The sequence below is a fragment of the Rhamphochromis sp. 'chilingali' genome, assembly GCF_963969265.1.
Source record: "Rhamphochromis sp. 'chilingali' genome assembly, chromosome: 5".
NCBI classification, from domain to species: Eukaryota; Metazoa; Chordata; class Actinopteri; order Cichliformes; family Cichlidae; genus Rhamphochromis; species Rhamphochromis sp. 'chilingali'.
In genome coordinates, this window is record NC_137932.1 from 31,760,040 (window position 1) to 31,781,381 (window position 21,342).

Consider the following 21,342-nt stretch of genomic DNA (forward strand, 5'->3'; position numbering starts at 1 on the left):
CTCGGAAAGGCTTACGTATCCGCACCCTGTCACCGACCACAAGCTGGGGAGGTTTTGCCCCCCTCTTAGCATCAGTGTAGCGTTTACTCTTACATTGCTGGTGAAAGACTCTGGCCCTGCATTGGTCATACTGTCCTGTGTCTTTGGGAAATGGCAGGACATTTAGCTTTGTTCTCATTGGTCTCCCTCTGAGATACTGAAACGGAGCTGCTCCAGTTGTTGCATGAGCTGTAGCATTCTGTTACGGCGGGCTTCCACGGCTTCTGGGACACCTGTGCAGCCTGAACACAGTCCTTCAGTACTCTGTTGAATCTTTCAACACACCCGTTTGCTTGAGGGTGATACACACTTGTTCTAATGTGCTTGATGCCCCTTTCCTTCAGGAAATCAGCAAAAGCAGATGAAGTGAATTGTTGTCCATTATCTGTCGTAAGCTCACAAGGGTTTCCCTCCCGTGCAAAAACTGAAGACAAGAACCTAATAACAGTGTCTGTAGTAGCTGATGAAGTAAAGGCTACTTCTGGCCATTTGCTGAAGTAATCGACCAGTGTGATAGCAAACCTGCAGTCCTGCGACCCACGGTCAAAAGGTCCAACAATGTCAACGGCCACATGCTGAAAGGGACCATCTGGAAACTGAACCGGCTGTAGGGGAGCAGGAGCAGTTTTGGCCGTTTTGTCACACGATTGACAGACAGAGCACGATGACATAATCGCATGGACTTGAGTATCCATGCATGGCCACCAGTAAAGCTCTCTGAGCCGCTGCTTTGTGCGAACTATGCCCTGGTGACCTTCGTGTGCGAGGCATATTACCTTTTCTCGCAGGGACCTCGCATTTATTGTCAGCAACTTTCTGCCAGCCCTCTCTCCTTGCTTTTGCAGCCTTTGCAGTGTTCCCTTGCGTTCTGATTAAACTCTGAAACTCCTGAAATCCCTCACTCAAGAGTTCTTGCTCTGCTGCCGAAAAATACTGAGCGCTCTCCTTCGACATTTTCGCAGACCAATCAGAGGGTTGCCGATCAATGTTTCTACTATCGATGCGTAGCCCTTTTTACGACACCCAGTGATCTCACATTACTTCATCCAGCTGTACTAATCGTCAACAGCAGGTGTGTTCGGAGAACCAGATTAGCGAGCTCACGTTTAGCGCGATGATTTGGTCTTGGATGTGTTATTTGATCTTGGATGTAGTAAGCGACGTACGAAGAACGGGCCCCAGGACGGTACTGCACATCGTACTGAAAACACATCAACCTTGCAGACCATCGTGCGATTCTCATGCCAGCTCTGTTCATACCTTTGGTGCTGAGAAGGGTAGTAAGAGCTTGGTGGTGAGTGCGAAGCGTGAATCTGCGGCCCCATACATATGTACGCCATCTTTCCACCGCCCAGACACAGACTAACACCTCCTTTTCTGTAGTGGAGTACTTTCATTCAGCAGGAGACAGTGTTCGGGAGGCGAACGCCACAACCCGCTCCACTTAATCTGGATGTAACTGTGTCAACACAGCGCCTAGCCCGTAGTCTGATGCGTCTGTGGTGATAAAAGCAGGTAAGTCAGGGTCATAGATGGCAAGTGCGGGACTTTCCAGACGGAGTTTTTTCAGGTTACTGAAGCTCTCATGTGCTGCCTCGTTCCACTGGAGTTCAACTTTCATGTCTGTTTTCAGCAACTGTCGCAGTGGCTCCACCAGTGTAGCATAATCTGGAATAAATTTACGGAACCAGGATGACAAACCCAGGAATGAGCGCAATGCAGCCATATCCTTTGGAGTAGGAGCCTCAGCAATAGCAGTAAGGTGATGTTGGCTTGGACGTAGGCCTTCCTTTGAGATTACATGGCCCAGGAATGTGATGTGTGACTGGCAGAAGGAACTTTTCCCAGTATTAATCTGCAGGCCGACGTCTCTGAGACGTTGGAGAACAGCTTGCAGGCGTGTATCATGCACCTCCTTTGATGTTCTGTAGACGATGATGTCATCCAAGTAGTTGCGAACACCAGGCAGATCTTTCAGGACCGTTTGCATCATTTTCTGGAAAGCCGAAGGTGCTGATGCTAGGCCAAATGGAACACGTGTGAACTGGAACAGTCCCTCATGAGTGATGAAAGCAATCAGCTTGCGGCTCTCCGGATGCAAAGGTAATTGGTGGTATGCTGAGCTCAGGTCAATCTGGCTGTAGTGAGTGGCACCCGCCAACTCAGAAAACAGATCCTCCATGTGAGGAAGAGGATGGCAGTCAGTAATGATGCTTTTATTGGGTTCACGAAGGTCAACACACAGTCTCAACTCCCTTTTGCGCTTCCGGGCCACGACCAGAGGACTCACCCACTCAGCTGCATCAATCCTTTCAATTATGCCAGCTTTGAGTAAGCGAGAGAGTTCTGCTGATACCTCTGTACGTACACTTAATGGCAGGTGTCTCAGCTTTTGACGTACAGGCTGCACATTGTTGTTTACCTGTACTTTATGGATGAACCCTTTAACACACCCAAGCTGAGCTGGTGGAATAGGATCAACATTGTATACAGCAGACTTCCGGTTAGTAGAATCCGGCTCATCTGCAGTTTCATCCTGAATGCGGTCCACTTTGCCTCCGACGATGCAGACGTTCAGTGCTCTAATGAGATCGAGGCCTAATAGCGGGGAACCAGCTTTGACAATGTAGAAGGAAGCAGGAACTTTTTCATTCTGTGCATGCAGTGCAACTGATGCAGGCAGACAACCCATCACAGCTAACTCATCTTTAGCATAAGTAACTAGTTTGACTTTAGGTCGCACCAGTGAACAGTCTGCAAAATACTGTCTGTAGATAGTTTCTGGCAGAATAGACACAGAAGCTCCAGTGTCTACTATCAGCTCTACCGTCTTAGAACCACCTTGTACAGTTTCAATGTCGACAGTGCAGGTAAGCTTATCTTGAATAGCTGCCATCATTTTAGCATCTTGCACGCACAGTACTGCCAATTCTGGAACCACTACTTCTCTCACTTCACTGACTGACGACTTACATACCTTGGCAAAATGTCCCTTTTTCCCGCAGTTGTTGCATTTTGAAGAAGCAGCCGGGCAGTTTTTATCATTAGCTAAGTGCTTGTGAGAACCACACCTGAAGCACTTCCGCTGCTGCTGCTTTGAACCTCCCCGTTTGCGTTGGTCTGGAGTGCAGCCTTTAGCAGGGCGAGGTCCTCTCCTCTGGTGAGAGTGGGAATTTGCCACATTGACTGTCTGAACAGGCGCGGTCGGAAACGAGCCGGGTGTGGAGAGTAGAGTAGCGTTTTTGACTGCTGCTTCCACCTGGCCTGCAATAGTGCAATACTGCAATACTCATCCTCGTCGCCAATTTGTGGTGTTTCGACAGAAGAACGGAGACGACTTGGTTTATAATGGAATGTGTATTCAGCAGTAGTTAGCCATCCAAAACATATCACAATACACTTCTCTTCTTCTATCCTTCTATCACTATTAGTCACAGAGCCCCCTACTGGTAACTGAGTATATGTTCATATTCAGTCCCCCTTGTAAAGCAACCCTTCACCATCTTAGCAGTGTATGTAAACATAACAATATCCTGGTCAAAAATGACTCCAAGGTTCCTCACAGCGTTACTGGAGGCCAAGGTGATGCCATCCAGATTAAGAATCTGGTTAGATACCATATTTCTAAGATTTTCAGGGCCGAGTACAATAACCTCAGTTTTATCTGAATTAAGAAGCAGAAAGTTAGCGGCCATCCAGGTCTTTATGTCTTTAAGACATTCCTGCAGTTTAACTAATTTGTGTGTGTTATCTGGATTCATGGATAGATAGAGCTGGGTGTCATCTGCATAGCAGTGAAAATGTATGCTATGTCTTCTAATGATACTGCCTTGGGGAAACATGTATAATGTAAACAGAATTGGTCCTAGCACCAAACCCTGTGGAACAGCATAACTGACCTTGGTGTGTGAAGAGGACTCTCCATTTACATGTCCTTGTATGATGAACACAGTCAGGTCTCCTGCTCGTGAGGTGAAAGTGTTTGTCGGGTGGTTGTCTTGGGAATGTACTTACTGTAGCGTCTCTTGTTTCCAGGAGGATTGCGGAAACGTGTGGAGGGAGCTGGGCACTAATGTACATAGACACTGAAGGAGGCGGAACATTCACCACAGAGGAAAATCACTGCACAGGAATTGGGAACTGACACACAGAGAAACATGTGCACTGTGGATTACTGGCACCTTTGTTGTAATTTTAGCTGTAAATGCATTGTGTTCATACAGAAAGTCATGCATTTGGGTCCTGCTTGTGCCAAACCTGACAGTAAAGTGCATCTAACAAAGCAGTCAGTGAGTGTTAAGTGCTAGATCAGGTGCTAGACCAGCTACATTCTTACTCTGAATGGCATTGCTTTGGCCTCCAGTAACACTGTGAGGAACCTTGGAGTCATTTTTGTCCAGGATATGTCCTTCAGTGCACATATTAAACAATGTAGGACTCCTTTCTTACACTTGCTCAATATCTCTAAAATTAGAAATATCCTGTCTCAGAGTGATGCTGAAAAACTAGTTCATGCGTTTATTACTTCTCGGCTGGACTACTGTAATTCATTATTATCAGGATGTCCTAAAAACTTGCTGAAAAGCCTTCAGTTAATCCAAAATGCTGCAGCAAGAGTACTGACAGGGACTAGAAAGAAAGAGCATATTTCTCTTATATTGGCTTAAAAATTTTCTTTTTGATAAAGCATATAGTTAGGGCTGGATCAGGTGACCCTGTATCCTTCCTTAGTTATACTGTAATAATGGCCATGATACATTGAGTATTTCTTCTTCAGTCACCTTTCTCACTCACTATGTGTTAATAGACCTCTCTGCACTGAATCATACTTGTTATTAATCTCTGGCTCTCTTCCACAGCATGTCTTTTATCCTGTCTTCCTCCTCTTACCCCTACCAGTCGTGGCAGATGGCCGCCCCTCCCTGAGCCTGCTTTTGCCGGAGGTTTCTTCCTGTAAAAAGGGAGTTTTTCCTTCCCACTGCTGCCAAAGTGCTTGCTCATGGGGGCTCATAGGATTGTTGGGTTTTTCTCTGTATGTATTATTGTAGGGTCTACCTTACAATAAAAAGCACCTTGAGGTGACTGTTGTTGTGATTTGGTGCTGTATAAATAAATTGAATCAATCAGTCAATCATGTCAGCTGTTATAAACTGTTTGCTTTTATTGAAAGCATTTACTCATTAGAATTATTCATTTTTTTCAATGCAATGGTAAAGGTTTTATTCTCTGACCAGGGCACCATTAATGAAAGGTTTTGCACTCATCCAGTTGTTTCACTCCTTCCTCAATATTGTCTTCTTTGTCCAGCAGTCTCCTTTTTCCTTTAAATAGTGAACAGACTGCAGAGGAAACAAAAAAAAAAGAGATGGTGTATTCCTGTGGCTTAGCTTTTCTGTACAAAATAGCTGCATTCAGAAATACTTCTTCATTTGAAAATATATAATACATGAGTTTTCAACTCACTGTACCTTCACAGAAGGGTTCAGAGTAATGATGGTATGTGTCCTTGTCTTAAAAAAAATAAAGAATAAATACTATCAGTTATCAAAGAAAAGTGGAGATTTTGAAATACTGAGATATGTAAAATCTGCCTTTGCCCCCAGTAGGAACAGAATTGGCTCCATCTGCTGGTAAAACATCTCATTCATCTCAATGCAAGTAGAAAAATGCAATATGGTTCCGAATTTGTAAGGCTGATAAAGTTTCTCCTGAGTGCAATGTATCTCCCACTACAGCCCACAGTGGCATTGAAGATAGTGAAATACTAGAAAAGAAAACTGTCAAAATTTGGCTCAGCTACAAATAATCAGTCAAAAAAAACCAAACAGCAAGCAAATAAATAACAATGAAGACTGTGTTTCATATACAAATTACTCAAACTGAAAATGTGAGAAGTCTGTGATGGTAGCCAGGAAAAATCTAATTCAGCATAAAGCATCTTATCCACTTGCAATGCTAATTAACCGCATACATCTGTCCAAAAAACAAAACCGTTTTATTGTATTTTCGTACCATATTAACATTTAATGTCTTAAACACTTTCTTAAATACAAACAGGGTGTGTACCCTGTGTTAGCTGGGATGGGCTCCAGCCCCCCGGTGACCCTGATAAGGATAAGCAGAACAGAATGGATGGATAGAAATATGCAACTTAAACTGAGGTATAAAATAAAATGCTCTTTACTCTAGTTTTATTTTGGGATGCTTTCTTACATTAAACGAGTTCTGAGAGTGTTTTATCTGCTCAGTGAAGTAGGTTTGGTGTGTGTTCATGTGAATGTGTATCTGTATCTGTATTTGAATGTGTGTTTAATAAGCGTGCTAGTGAATGAGTGTCAGCATGTCGTTGTAAGCCTTAAAGAGCATGTGGGTTTTACTGGCCTATGTGTATTTTTATTGGCCTGCAAAAAAGCTTTTATTTTAAGATTTTCAATAATTAATATGATTTAATGTATTTTTATATTATTTTACTTTAAATCTAAAAATAGGGTTACAAAAGTGATCTACTACACCCCATGCCCCCCTTTAGACTCAGACCTGGTTATTGTGCTTGCAGGTATCACTGCAATTAAAAGCTGTCACCTTCAGCAAGCTGCCTAATTTTAGCACTGTGTCAGACTTAGGCTACGTTCACACTGCAGGTCTTAATGCTCAATTCCGATTTTTTGATCAAATCCGATTTTTTGTCTGCTCGTTCACACTACAAATAAAATGCGACAGCAAACGCGCTCTAGTGTGAACCCTCAAAGCGGCCCGCATGCGCAAAAGAAGATGTCACACACAACGCGCTCTGTTTGGACCCAGAGCAAACAATATTGTTTGACTGATGGCCCTTAATATAAAGACTTCGGACTTTACGTTTCCCAATTTTTGCTTTAAGTTATTTTGTTATTTACATAATAATGTAAATAACCTAATAATTATCCTTATTGCTGTTTTAGAGAGCGGTACTTCAAAGGATAGTTGCAGATTTCTGTCAGAATCTGCAGATTATACAGTACAAATAAAATGTTCACGTTTATCCAACGTTGTCTTCCCAACAGTTTCACTGACATCTACACTGGATGGCCAGGAAGCGTTCGCGATGTCTTCTCGGGCGCTTTTCCGGTGCTGATAATTGGCGTCTGTCTTGTGTCAGTGACGTAAAAGACGGATTTAATGCGACTTGACCGTTCAAACAGCAGTCGCTTTCTAAAACATCGGATATGTATCGGATTCAGTACCACATACGAAAGTGACCCAGATCGGATTTGAAAATATCGGATTTGTGCCGTTCACACTGTCATACCATGATTGGATATGGGTCGCATAGGGTCAAAAAATCGGATTTGATGCGCTTTCGCCTGCAGTGTGAACGTAGCCTAAGGCTGTGTTCACACTGCAGGCGAAAGCGCATCAAATCCGATTTTTTTTTTTACCCTATATGCGACCCATATCCGATCATGGTATGGCAGTGTGAACGGCACAAATCCGATATTTTCAAATCCGATCTGAGTCACTTTGGCTACGTTCACACTGCACGTGTTAATGCTCAATTCCGATTTTTTGATCAAATCCGATTTTTTTGTCTGCTTGTTCACACTACAAATAAAATGCGACAGCAAACGCTCTAAGCGGCCCGCATGCGCAAAAGAAGATGTCACACACAACACTCTCTGTTTAGACCCAGAGCAAACAATATTGTTTGACTGATGGCCCTTAATATAAAGACTTCGGACTTTACGTTTCCCAATTTTTGCTTTAAGTTACTTTGTTATTTACATAATAATGTAGATAACCTAATAATTATCCTTATTGCTGTTTTAGAGGAGCAGTGCTTCAAAGGATAGTTGCAGATTTCTGTCAGAATCTGCAGATTATACAGTACAAATAAAATGTTCATGTTTCTCCAACGTTGTCTTCCCAACAGTTTCACTGACATCTACACTGGATGGCCAGGAAGCGTTCGCGATGTCTTCTCTGGAGCTGATAATTGGCGTCTGTCTTGTGTCAGTGACGTAAAAGACGGATTTAATGCAACATGACCGTTCAAACAGCAGTTGATTTCTAAAACATCGGATATGTATCGGATTCAGTACCACATGCGGAAGTGACCCAGATCGGATTTGAAAATATCGTATTTGTGCCGTTCACACTGTCATACTATGATCGGATATGGGTCGCATAGGGTCAAAAAATCGGATTTGATGCGCTTTTGCCTGCAGTGTGAACGTAGCCTTTCATATGTGGTACTGAATCCGATACATATCCGATGTTTTAGAAAGCGACTGCTGTTTGAATGGCCATGTCGCATTAAATCCGTCTTTTACGTCACTGACACAAGACAGACGCCAATTATCAGTGCCAGAGAAGCGCCCGAGAAGACATCGCGAACGCTTCCTGGCCATCTAGTGTAGATGTTAGTGAAACTATTGGGAAGACAACGTGAACATTTTATTTGTACTGTATAATCTGCAGATTCTGACAAATATCTGCAACTATTCTTTGAAGCACCGCTCCTCTCTAAAATAGCAATAAGGATAATTATCAGGTTATCTACATTATTATGTAAATAACAATGTTAAGATATTCATTGTGTGTACTCATGTTGTACAGTGTTTAACTGCATTTTGGTTACTGTGGTTTAACAGAGACAGTATTTTAGTTGTCACCACAAGGAGGCACTGTTTCATTGTAAGCGCACGGATGCTGCGTCATCACGCCCCTAAGAAAAAAAAAGTATACCACAACGAAAATGGTACCCATGAGGAAAGTTTTGCCGCGTGTTGATGTGGAATAAAGTTCCCAAAATATTAAGGACATTTTTGCCTCCGTCGTCATTTTCCTTCGAGTTGATCGCTGTCGATGCTGCAATACTCAACAAACAAAATAACTTAAAGCAAAAATTGGGACACGTAAAGTCCGAAGTCTTTATATTAAGGGCCATCAGTCAAACAATATTGTTTGCTCTGGATCTAAACAGAGCGCGTTGTGTGTGACGTCTTCTTTTGCGCATGCGGGCCGCTTTGAGCGTTCACACTAGAGCACGTTTGCTGTCGCATTTTATTTGTAGTGTGAACAAGCAGACAAAAAAATCGGATTTGATCAAAAATCGGAATTGAGCATTAAGACCTGCAGTGTGAACGTAGCCTAAGTTAACACCTCATCTGCTTATTATTTATGTGGCCTTGCTTCTGCAGCTTTACTTTTGCTGTATAAAACAAACGATGGATGCAGCAGCTAAAAAGTTCACTTTTCATCATGAATTTGTTGATCATGTGGTTTGATGCCAGAAAAAAACATTTTTCACTCCACCTGAGCTCACCTTTTCAGCAACAGCTCCGCCTCTTCACTCTTTTGCAGGGCATGCAGGCACCGCCTCCACGCTAAACCATGACAGCATCATACTCACTGCTGATGTTGTGTTATCAGCGTTTTTGTTAAAAATGGAGGCTGCATTGTCTTAATATTGTAGTACATTGTATTAACATGTGTGCTTCTAAACACATTTCTATTGCAGGTCTACTTTTAGTCACACATATGGGTGAAGTGCTTGCATTTAAATGGTAAAGTCAGAGAGCCACAGAGCATGCGTTAAACAAAGCATCAACACAAAGAATTTGCACTGATGATTTTTTTTTAAATTAAAAGCTCGTCCCAGCTCACTGATGCCTAGTGGTTGACAGGCTCAAGCTCAAGCACACTTATGCTTACACTTATGTAAGAAGACAACGGTCCAAAACACACTAGCAAATCCACCTGTGAATGGCGCAAAACCACCAAAATGAAGGTTCTGGTGTGACCAAGTGCTCCAAAAGGCATCAAAGCCACAAACACAGAAGCAAGAGCTTTGCTAGAGTGGCCATTAGAGGAACTGGAGATTTTGGGACTCCCCATTTGGCTTCATTTTTCAGGTTATTTTTTTTAATGCTTGATTGGAACCTTTCAAACAAAGATGCCACAAAGACCCAAGGTTTCACAGCAGTACATTGCATTATAATGAGATCGATTTTAATGTTGTGGCTGATTGGCCGATGGCTCAGTCCACTGTATCACTGGCTGATGTGCAGACTTCTCTCGGTGCGCTCCCGCCTGTCTTAACCAGTCGTGGCAGATGACTGTCCCTCCCTGAGCCTGGGTCCTGTTAAAAATGAGTTTTTCCTTCCCACTGCCACCATGTCCTTGCTCATGGAGGGTAAAATGATTGCTGGGGTTTTCCCTGTATTATTGTAGGGTCTCTAGGCACTTGCTTCAAGGCACTTCATATTTTAAGCCTTGAAGCAAGTGCCTTGTTGTGATTTGATGCTATATACATTGAATTGGACTGAATTTGTCAGTGTGAGTACTCAGCAGAGAGTACAACTGGTACAGACACAAACCATGATAACATGCAAGTCATCACCCAGTCACAGCCATTCTGTGCCAAACTGAGTTTAACACTTGCGTATAAAGGAGCTGTGAACACTCACATTCTTCAGCATGTGAACACACACCTGTGACAAATTAAACCATGATATCATTTTTCAAAAAGATTAAAATCAACACTGAAACTTACAAAAATGAAAACTAACTCTCAGCATTGGACCTTATCAAACATTACAATGTGATTTTGCTAAAAACAACTCAGAGAGCACACACCTGTTGTTTGCTTGCTCTCTGGACTTTTGGCTATTTGTCTGTGGCTTTAATAAATGAAGAAAAAAATAACGGATAACCCAAACAGCTGGATTCAACAATGGTTAACAGTCAGTCTGTTTTCTCAATATTATTATTAATATTTTTGCAGAGCAGCAGACAGCAAAATACCTGGTTGAGGGTTTTTTTCCCCATTAGGATTTAAAGCTTGCATTCTATAAAGGAGCCAGACGGTGGGGTTAGTCTCACAGTTTATCAGTTCTGCAGGCTGTGGCCTCATTAGTTTCTTTACGATAGAAATGACTTGTGATTTCAAATTAATTGATCATTTTAGACATTTATATTTTCACTATTACATGTGTTTGCATGTATTTATGTACATGTGTGCATGAGTCAGTACTTGCTTTAATAATGTGCACATTTTCTTTTTCTCTAAAGACCGTCCACGACATGAAGATGTTTTGCTCCTGTCCTTTTGTTTGCTGGTATGTATATCTGGTTGCAGCACTTAGCTGGTTACAGACTTGGTCGAAGGACAAAAATACTCTCACAAACACACAGCCAAACAAGAGCTAACAATTCACAGCGGTCACAAGTATTTAGCAAACAAAAAACGATGTGTATGTGTTTGTATGTGTGTTTGTGAGTGTGCGGAGAGGAATCTGCAAGCACACGCGCGCACGTGCACGCACACCGGGTGCTGCTCTTTTAAATCCACCTGTTCACAGCTCTTCCCTGCGCGCTCCGCTCGCTTCTGCTGATAGGTCTGTCAGGGTGAGAGCAGCGTTTATTGCCGCCTGTGTGCTGTGCACTGTGGCAGGGCTCTTCTCTAACAGCAGCTCAGCGCAGAGGCCGCAGCAGCAGGGCTCCTCCTGCCGCCGCTGAATGGATTACCTACTTATTCACCTTCCCCGAGTGGCTCTGCGTGGACACCTCCTCGTCTCGGCGCCTTTCTGTGATTTCTATGCTCACCGGGACTGCGACCACTGATCATGCACTGATTTGCGAGCAGCTCTGACTTCGGAGTCGCCTCGCTGCTGCTGGTGCTGCTGGGTGGACGCACAGCTGATCAGCCGGAGAGGGGCTTTCTGCAACAAATTGTTGCAAACATTGTGAGGGGCGAAGTCATGGTGCCAGCACCGCCTCGGCTTTCTATGGCACTGTGAGAACTTTCTTTTCATACACCCCTTGCCCCTCTTTCTTCTTCCCCCTTGCCTCTCTTTTGTTTTAGATGTTTGGCTGCAGGATCGTGCTTCCTCGGGAAATTATCCACGTTTCCCTTTTCAATTATGTTCACGTTTGCTGCCTTCTGCTACATGCTGTCTCTGGTCCTCTGTGTGTCCCTGATTTTCTTCGCAATATGGCATGTAAGTACCTTACACTGGGTATCACTGGATGTATTTTTTTTTTTTTTGGGGGGGGGGCTCTTCTTACTCGTTGTTGATGGCAAGGTGTGTGAGTGTATACTGAACTCGCAGGTGTACGTAACAGTGCTAGTTGGCTTTAGCTTTAGTTTACAATGTGAATTTAAAAATTTCCAGACTTTACACATCCCCAGCGACCCAGTTTCACACACACAGAAAGTGCCTGCATCCCTGTGCAGCATCCTCCAGATCAATTAAGCACACTTCCCTTCCAGATCAATTAGGGAATCTTGTAGAACGTTATCTCTCTCTCTTCTCATCTTCCTGCTCTCTTCATATCATTTTAATCAAGCATCGGATCAGCTACACACCAGTGCCAATATGGCTGACTGCATTGTGATATTTGAATAATCTTATTAGTTGCTCCCTGAGCAACATGTAGGGCCTTGTATAAAGACAGATTTGGGTCAGGTCTTCCAGCCTTTTGCCCCGGGTCTGTCTTTTACATAGACCTGATGCACTTGGGGTGACTGATCCTCTGGCAATTCCAGCTAATAGTTGGTGTGTCTGTCTGTCAGACAATGACCCATGTGTCAGCAGAAATAAAGAGTCCTAGACAGTAAGGGTACAGACACACGTAGTAGCACAATTAAAACTAAGTGATCATGCTGAAAACACCTTTATGATTCCTCACAAATGAAGTGTACTCCCCCGTTTGAAGTAGATGTCATGGTGGCAGAAACAGGAGCCAAGTGAAACAAAGCAAATGTATGTGATGTAGGATGTCATGATATACATGCAAAAGAAAAAAAAAGGGTTCTATCGCTTTTATAGAATGCTTTCATCAGAGATATTGTTTAAAGCAAAAACAGAATTGTGTGACATTTTAGGTATTTAAACAAAGTTTTTAAAGGATCATAATGGACAGAAATGTACTCTCGTATCCTTCCTACATAGTGCATTTCATACTGGGCGAGGTACCCAGGCTTTGCCTGAATATCCACCAGGTCACCAGCGAACCACTTAGATGTTGGCTTATGGTTGGACTGCAATTTGGCAGTTTTTACAGCACTTCAATTGTTCCACATTTTGTCATGTTACAAACGTATTTCAAAACTGGTTAAATATTTACATACATGTTATATTTAGGGGGCTTTAACAAGAATTTCAAGGAAACGTTATTACTTTTTCATAATGGGGTATTATGACATTATATCATTCAGCTGAAATTATAATTTAACTATGCCTTAGGAACACATGATCTCACTAAAGACAGAAAAGACTAACACCGATGTAGCAACCAGACCCCATAGTGTGTCAGTTAGTGAAATTCAGTTTCTTCCGGTGAAGTAAATAAGTTCATTTTCTTTCAGCTTTGAAGTAAACAACTAAAGCATCTACCAATGTCAGTTTTTTCTACCAATAGGTTATTGCTGAGTGACATTCAGTGCCCTCCATAATGCTTGGGTCAAAGACACAAGTTTTGTAGTTTTGCCTCTGTCCACAGCAACAGTGGACTGTAAATCAACTATCAATATGTGTTTGAAATGCAGGCTGTCAGTTTTGATTAAGCGGGTTTTACAACGTAATGCATGAACAGTTTCAGAGATGCAGCCATTTTTTTAATGAGCAGAACCCAAATTTCACAGGCTCAAAACTGATGAGAGGCTAATATAAACATAAAGATTAAATGTAAAGACTTTGATACTCAGATGAAAAAAAACTTGCTGTCAAAGTCTCCCTGAAGTCTAGAAACCACGGACGTCACCAAAATGTGATGTTTCTTCGTCTTTACATTGGAGGGTTACCTACACACCTGTCAGCTCCTGGGTGATGTGCAGCACACAAACTGCTTTATATGTGACTTCAAAGAACTAAGATATTTCTAGTTTTTCTTGTGTATAGATCGGGAGTGTCAAACATATGGCCCCAGCGGCAAGAATTGGCCCAATAAAGACACCAGTCCGGTTCACTTGATGGCTTTGGAAAATGTGAACTGTATTTTCACGAATTTTGTAACTTTTCTGAATGATTGAAAACCATAGTAATTAACTAATTGATAAAAAATAAATGACAGAAAAGTTCCTTCTTTTTTACCATCCAATACAGAAATTTCTGAAAAAGGTGAAAGATATAGATGTCTGATATACTAGACCATAGATGTCTTCATTTACTTCAGCATTTCTTTGTCTTGTAGAAAAACTGACATGTGATATTTGATATTGCATTTCATTTTACATTGAGACATTTCAGGGATGTGAGGGTTCTCAGTCATCCAGGTCATGGTAATCTAAGGAGCTTGGAAAGAAAAGCAACTGGACTTCTTTAAGTTTCTTGAAGATGTTTCTCCTCTCATCCGAGAAGCTTCTTCAGTTCTAAGACCAAATGGTGGAGAGTCCCGGGTATTTAAACCTAGTGGGAGTTGTCCCTTGGGAGGCCTCCAAAAGTTGATCCTGTTCATCCGGACGTAGCGTTTTGTGGGAGAAATGTTTCGTCACTCATCCAAGTGACTTCTTCAGTCTCAGGTGACTACAGGTTTCCCCAATCTTATAAACAGTACATTTTTGAGAATTTGCATAATTAAAATTAAAGAACTGACCTCCCAGTCCATTGTTCCTCCACTGGGCTGGTTTCAGTCATTATGCAAATGTACTGTTTATAAGATTGGGGAAAACTGCAGTCAGCTGAGACTGAAGAAGTCACTTGGGTGAGTGACGAAACGTTTCTCGCACAAAACGCTACGTCCAGATGAACGGAATCAACTTTTGGAGATTTACTTACCTGGATGATTGAGCATGCATCAAGACGTCCCTTGGGAGGGTTGTTGACTTCGGTAGTGGGCCTCAAACTATCATGTGACTTATTGAGATCACCTGATGCAAGATGTGAGTGGGCGTTAAGGGATCTCAAAACTGGATTATAGATGGTAGACAGTTGGAGTCGAAAGCCACCGCCTTTGTTCAAAGATGGTCGTTCACAGTGGACATAGATGGCTTCTTTCACTCCTCTTTCAAACCATCTCTGCCCAAAATGTGAACATTGGCATCCTCAAAAGAGTGACCTTTGTCCTTTAGATGCAGATGGTCAGCTGAGTCTTGTCCTGTCCAGGGGGCTCTTCTATGTTGTGCCATGCATTTATGAAGTTGCTGTTTGGTCTGTCCAATGTAGAGGTCTGAGAATTCCTACCTGCACTGTACAGCATACACTATGTTGTTAAGTTTGCGTTTGGTAGTTTTGTCTTTGGGATGAACCAGTTTTTGTCTGAGTGTGTGGCTGGGTCTGAAGTACACTGGGATCTTGTGCTTGGAGAGGACTCCTGATTTCTCTGACAAATCTGCTACATAAGGGATGACAATATTGTTCTGTTTGTCTGTAGTTGGTGTCTGACCTTCTTTTCTGTGCATCTTTGCTGATTTCATGAAGGCCCAATTACGATGATCACATGTTCTTTTCTTAGAGCTTTCTTTACATGTGTGTTCCCTCTTTTTCCCTTCTGGCTTAGAGGGAACATTTTCTGCCCATTGTTGTAGGGTCCTGATTACTTCAAGTTTGTGTTCCAGAGGGTGGTGGGAGTCAAAGAGGAGATACTGGCCCGAGTGCGTGCAGGCTTCCTGTAAACTCCAGTGTTGAAGTTTCCATTCTCCTCAACAGTCCAAATATTCGCTGGTGAACTTTATGTTTCTATCCACTGAGTGTATGTGAGCAGTGAAGGCTTCTACTTCTTGGGTTTTGATATTGACCCAAGTGTCATCTTTAAAAGAGCCAAGAGCTTTACTTTCCACTTTCTTCATGTTCCTACAAGGCTGGCTACTATACGTGACCCTGGGGAGCCCATGGCACATCCATGTTTTTGCCTGCAGAAACCCTTTATTATAAAGCTCTCTAAAGCTATATGCATATGCAACTGCAGAGCTGTCACTTTCTGCCACGCCACAAAAACACATCATTAGTACTTAGAAACATTAAAAAGGTCTACAGAGGGACACGATCCACAACACATCCTTCAGTGTGTTGCCTGCGATGTAAATTCTGCACCAGTGAAAAGAAAGATCACAATTCAACATTTGCGTTCAGCAATAATAATCCAGTCGAAGCCTGCCTTATTGTGCATTCTGCTTAAGGAGGCAGAAACAGTGTGGAGATGCCTCCTCCAATAATTCCCCATTCACATTGCCATACAGACTTGCAGGATAATAAGCTGGGGCTCCATACTGTGAGGAAACATAATTAGGAAAAGGCTGTGCAGTGTGGGGAGTTGCTGAGCCAAAGCTGCATGTTAACACCAGCCACCTGCCAAAATGCTAGGGAAATTTGGCTCAAACTCTTCCTTCACTTCTATCAATCATTTTGGCAGGTGGCCATCTCTCAGTCTGTCTTTGTTTTTCAAGTTCTCATCTGGTTTCAAAGACAAAAGAGAAAAAAAATACTGAACCCTGGTGCCACAGTTGCTGCTTGGCCAAAAGGTTAGTTTTTAAAGCCCCGAGCAGCAGTGCATTGTTAAAAAGAGCAAGCATGCTGAGTCAAACTACCCAGGGTCAAATCAGGCTATAAATAAAACAAGCTAGTGTAAATGAACAGATAAAGACAGAGGCTGTGAAGCAGCCCATACATAAAGTACAATGAAAAGGGAAATAAAATAAGAAGTGAAACACTACAGACTCTGTCAACAGATAACACAAGTGATACACAGCAAATCCTGCATGTCCAAATTAAATCTGTCAGATTTGATTTCAACACTATTAAAGTGTCTATATGGGTCCACACCAGAGAGTGTTAATTTAACTCTTTTTGGAGAGTTGGTACGTTAACTCTGATTTAGTGTTAAACACCAAATCTGTCTGGAGTTGATAATTTAACACTTACTAATGCTAACTAGGTGTTAAGAGTTTATATATTAACTCTCAAAGAGTATTTTAGTTTAACTATGTAAGAGTTATCTTCTAATTAATTCTAAAAAGCCGGAATTTTACTGTTCTGAACTTCAAGAAATTTCTTTTGTAAATAAACATTTACTAAAAAGACACAATGATTTTTGAAAAACATTTATTCTGAACTGTGCACCAAAATTTCAAAACATTTTCTGAAAGATGACAATGTACATGTTCTCACTTTCATTAGAATTTTGTTTATCAAAAGGTCTGACATAGGTGAGCTGGTAAATGCAAATAACAGCATTCTCATCACTTTTTTCTTCAATACAATATGCATGTCCTTTATTCATCACTTTGTGGAACTTCAACGCACTTCTGCTCTCCCCCATATTCCATCTTCACAAGCATATGCTATGTGGAGATTGAATAAAAATTAGTTGACACTAATTAATGGCACAAGTAATCCAGTAATCAATTGCAGCACAGTAAAAAAAAAAAAAAAAAAAAAAAGCAATCCTCTTTGAGCCATTACTTGTGTAAAGTATTTTCCCAAAAGACAAGGACACAGGCAACAGGTAATACTGAACTAAATGTAAAACCTCAACCTTTTTAATTTTTACCTAAACCGTGTGCACAAAACTCTGGAGGGATCTAAATGTTAACGTAGAACCCAGTCAGGACATCTGCTACTGCTGTTTGCTCGTTTTTTTGTTTTTATGGGAGATCATTTTCAGGCTTCAAGTAACACCATTATACCAACATTTCACATTCTAGACATTGTTTTAGGTGTATTTGACCAAAAATTTGACTGAAAATTCACATGCAAGCTTTTTTTCAAGGCTGTGGTATTTGCCTGCAAACAATACCTTTCAGCTAGCTAAAACAGAATATTATGCTATCACCGAGCAACATGGCTAATGCCTTTCACACAGCTTTGTCTCAACTCTAAAGAGCCACAGAAGTAAAAGCTAATAATAATAATAATCGAAACAATCTTTGAAAAAATGACTTACCAAGCATGGCAAACAACTCAAATATGTAGAGCAAAATGTTCAGAAACAGTTTCACTTCAGCTTTGATTGGAGCCTATGGTGCCGGGGGCGGAGTCTGTGAATTTACTCTATTGGTGTCATCGCCCCTGTAGGAGTTCAGAGTTAAGAGGTCAAGAGTTAATGTTTCCATTGTAACACCTCCAGATTTGACATAGAAACACTCATTTTTAACACTCGATTTTAACTACTATCATTTTACACCTCAGAGTTACATTAAAAGAATGTGACTCTACTTAGAGTAAAATTAACTCTACTTTTGCAAGAAGACTACTAACACAAAAACATTTAACACTTTTGAATTTGCTGTGTAGAAGTAGACAGAAGTCGGTGACAAATAGCTGCACACAGATGGACTTCTGTCATTAATTGGCCAGTAAAGTCAGAGCTAATTAGTTATATCTACTCTAGTCATTCACAGGTGCTGATAAGTGCTCTTCCATTCACTCTCATTTATATTCATACTAAGTTACTCTGTAACATCTGTGTAAGTAAAAAAAAAAAGACAAAAAAAGACATGATGGCTATCTTTGGAATATCTATTATTATTAGTCACCTTCGTCTCCATGGCCATCTGTGGACTCACCGTTCGCTAAATTAAAGAGGTAATGAAGAAGGAACAGGTCCTGCCTGTGCAAAATTCTATTAAAACCGGTGTGAGACAAAGACACATATTGTTGACAGGTTTGTTAGATCACTGTTCCATTAATCAGACTGTATAAGTGCTTCATTGATTGGAGGTAACTCTATGAAATCACCCAATAACTGCACTGAAATACAAGAGCACTTAGAGCATGCAACTCCCCCCCCCCCAGAGTATGTTTTTTTTTTTTTTTTTTAAATTATATTTTTATTACGATATGATGAAGTCAGCCTGTGATGTTGACATTGTGACATTGACTAAATAAAAAAAAGTGATACAGCTCTCTCCATGCTCTTTAATGCATTTCTCAATTTTGTTTCTTGAATGTCTTTTAAAACTTTGACTTTGGGCGCTAACAATGGATGTCAAAGGTCGATCGCTTAGCCAACCTAGGTACTCATGTCCCCCAAGGGCTAGTATAAAGTTATGCAGCTTGAAGACAATCCATAAAAAAAATGTTGGTAGTATAAAGTTTTTCTGATTTTTACATTCGGTGAAAACAAGTTGAAAATGATATCTCGAAAACTTTGGACGCTAGACTGCTAACAAACTGACAAATAAACCCCTCCCATGGGGGGGGGGGGGGGGGGGGTGTAACTGTAATGCAAATCGTGTCGGGTTCGTAGCCGAGAACTAGCTTTACTGTGTTGTCTGGGTCAACTTTGCTAGTGAGAGACAAAGAGGCTCCAATGGAACTTATTGTTTTGGAGGAAAACACGAAAAAAGTGTACAGTCGACTCTTAATAGCCTACAACTGGGCTCCTCAGGCACTCTTTTAGGCTGCAGTGGTTATTATTATATCCTACAACTGGGCTCCTGCAATGTCCCATTGCAGTTATCTACTTTCTTTGATGCTATTTTGCACCTATTCTCCAGCCAGTAGTACTTTTGTGTCTTTGGCAGTTGTTTTCTCATCTTTAACGGAGTATTTACCCTTTTTTTTTCACCTCCTCTATGTCACATGTCTTTCTCATTGTTGGACTGAGATGAAGAAATGTTAAATGTTACCATACATGTCCTATGGCCTCCTTAAAGAAGTGCTAAAGTTAAGCTGTTAACCAAGAGGTGATGAGTTTTATCCCACATGTGGGAGCTTTGATTTGCTTTTGTTCAGTTTAGTTTCATTTTGCTTGATGTTGTAAGTGTAAAAGCATGTTACCTGATCAGTCACAGTTTTTCAATGTATTTCAAGCTGGATCCTCAGTTTGGATGTTTCTTTTCTTAAACTTTGAGCTACCTTGCATGTGTTGACGCTCACACAGGTTTAATTATGTAATTTTAGTTAAATGTAATTATTAATTAAATACAATCATTCCCACAATTTTTTACTCCTGTTTGAAGGCTATGGCACATTTAATAAGAGTCAGAAACACACACTCAAAAAAATGCATTTGTCTATTTGGAATAACATATTTTTCTACTGATAATAAGTAGATTCCATTATTCTTGTTGCTGTGGGGCATAATGACATTTAGAACTGCTCACATCAAACCGCAATCAAACTGTTTCTCACATAAAATGTAACTCCACAGTTACCTATGGGAGCACTCACTGAAGTGATTATGAAGCCATTTTAATTAAAATACAAGGTGAACTGCAAGCTCCACTCTGCTTGAGCGACTCTCCTCCCATGTAACAGCAGCCCCTAATGAGTCATTAAAGCCTGAAACAGGCCAGGCGCTCCCTTGGTGCACCTTTGATAGATGGGAAAGCCCTGTGGTGCAGATATGATGGAGAGGTTACCCGGCAGTATTGCAAAGGTTGGAATGTCAAACTAACATCATTTTCCCCTCTCACTTAGGGTTTCTACTAAATTACAGCAGTTTAGTTTATTTGTGTGTGTAGCTGTCGAAGCACCAGGGACCCACCAGAGGCTCATAGTTTACTGTTTGCAGTAATTTCATTCATTTTGTCAACACTTTTTTGACAGAAGTACCCTTTATAACAATTTAACTGTAATTGTATGGTAGCATAATTAGTGGAAAAATTAAAATGTTAGTAGGCATGATCATCAGTAATAAAAACATACTTCAGGATGTCAAGTAGAAGGGGAGAGTAGATACACATAATCAGTTTTCCATGACCTGGCATGGCCTGTAAATTTGTTGACTAGCTTTCCCTTAATGTAAGAGGCACAACAAAAATATATGTTGCAACTCTGTAAAACATCTATAAAATAATTGGGGGGTTTTTATTATACACTTCGTTGATAAAAAAATAGAGGCCCTATTAGATTTAAAATTAAATATAAGCACAAAAATGGCCTCCATGTTTTAAGCTGTTTTCAGTCTAGTGCCAGCTAAAGCTAACCCCGTTCTGGTTAAGTAAGTATGTAACATTGATTTATAAAGCACAGTTAAACACAGCTTTCATTGTCCAAGTGCTGTAGAATGTTTACATATTTACACACAGTTATGTAAATACATTTAAAAAGTAATAAGTATAAGTAGAGAATACAGAATTAAGACATAATGACAAAACCAGAGGACAGCAGAGGATAAACAAAGCTACAGATATAACGATAAAGAGAGATTGGTGGGCTGGAAAGGCCAGAGAGTAAAGGCAAGCATTGAGCCTAGACTAAAAGCAGAGGTCTCTGGTGGTCCAATAGCAGCACATGCTTATGTCAAGTCGTAGCTAATTCTGCACCCACGGAGCAGCGACTGCAAAGGCTCTGACACAATTTTGTTTGAAAATGTAAGAGATTTTTGCAAGTGGATCTGAGAGACCTGAGCACTACAGTACGACGAAGTTTAGAGCAG

General features: G+C 41.2%; 1 protein-coding gene across 3 annotated transcripts in view; it reads left to right on the forward strand.

The window, feature by feature from the left end:
- Positions 1–11,481: 11,481 nt before the first annotated feature.
- The window catches only part of cnih3 (cornichon family AMPA receptor auxiliary protein 3), a 146,407-nt gene continuing 136,546 nt past the window's right edge, over positions 11,482–21,342 (forward strand). For all 3 annotated transcript variants that reach the window (XM_080881816.1, XM_080881814.1, XM_080881815.1), the window contains exon 1: positions 11,482–12,020. In XM_080881816.1, coding sequence (XP_080737942.1) covers positions 11,943–12,020 — 78 coding nt within the window. In that variant the 5' untranslated portion in view covers positions 11,482–11,942. The remainder of the gene's footprint in view (positions 12,021–21,342) is intronic.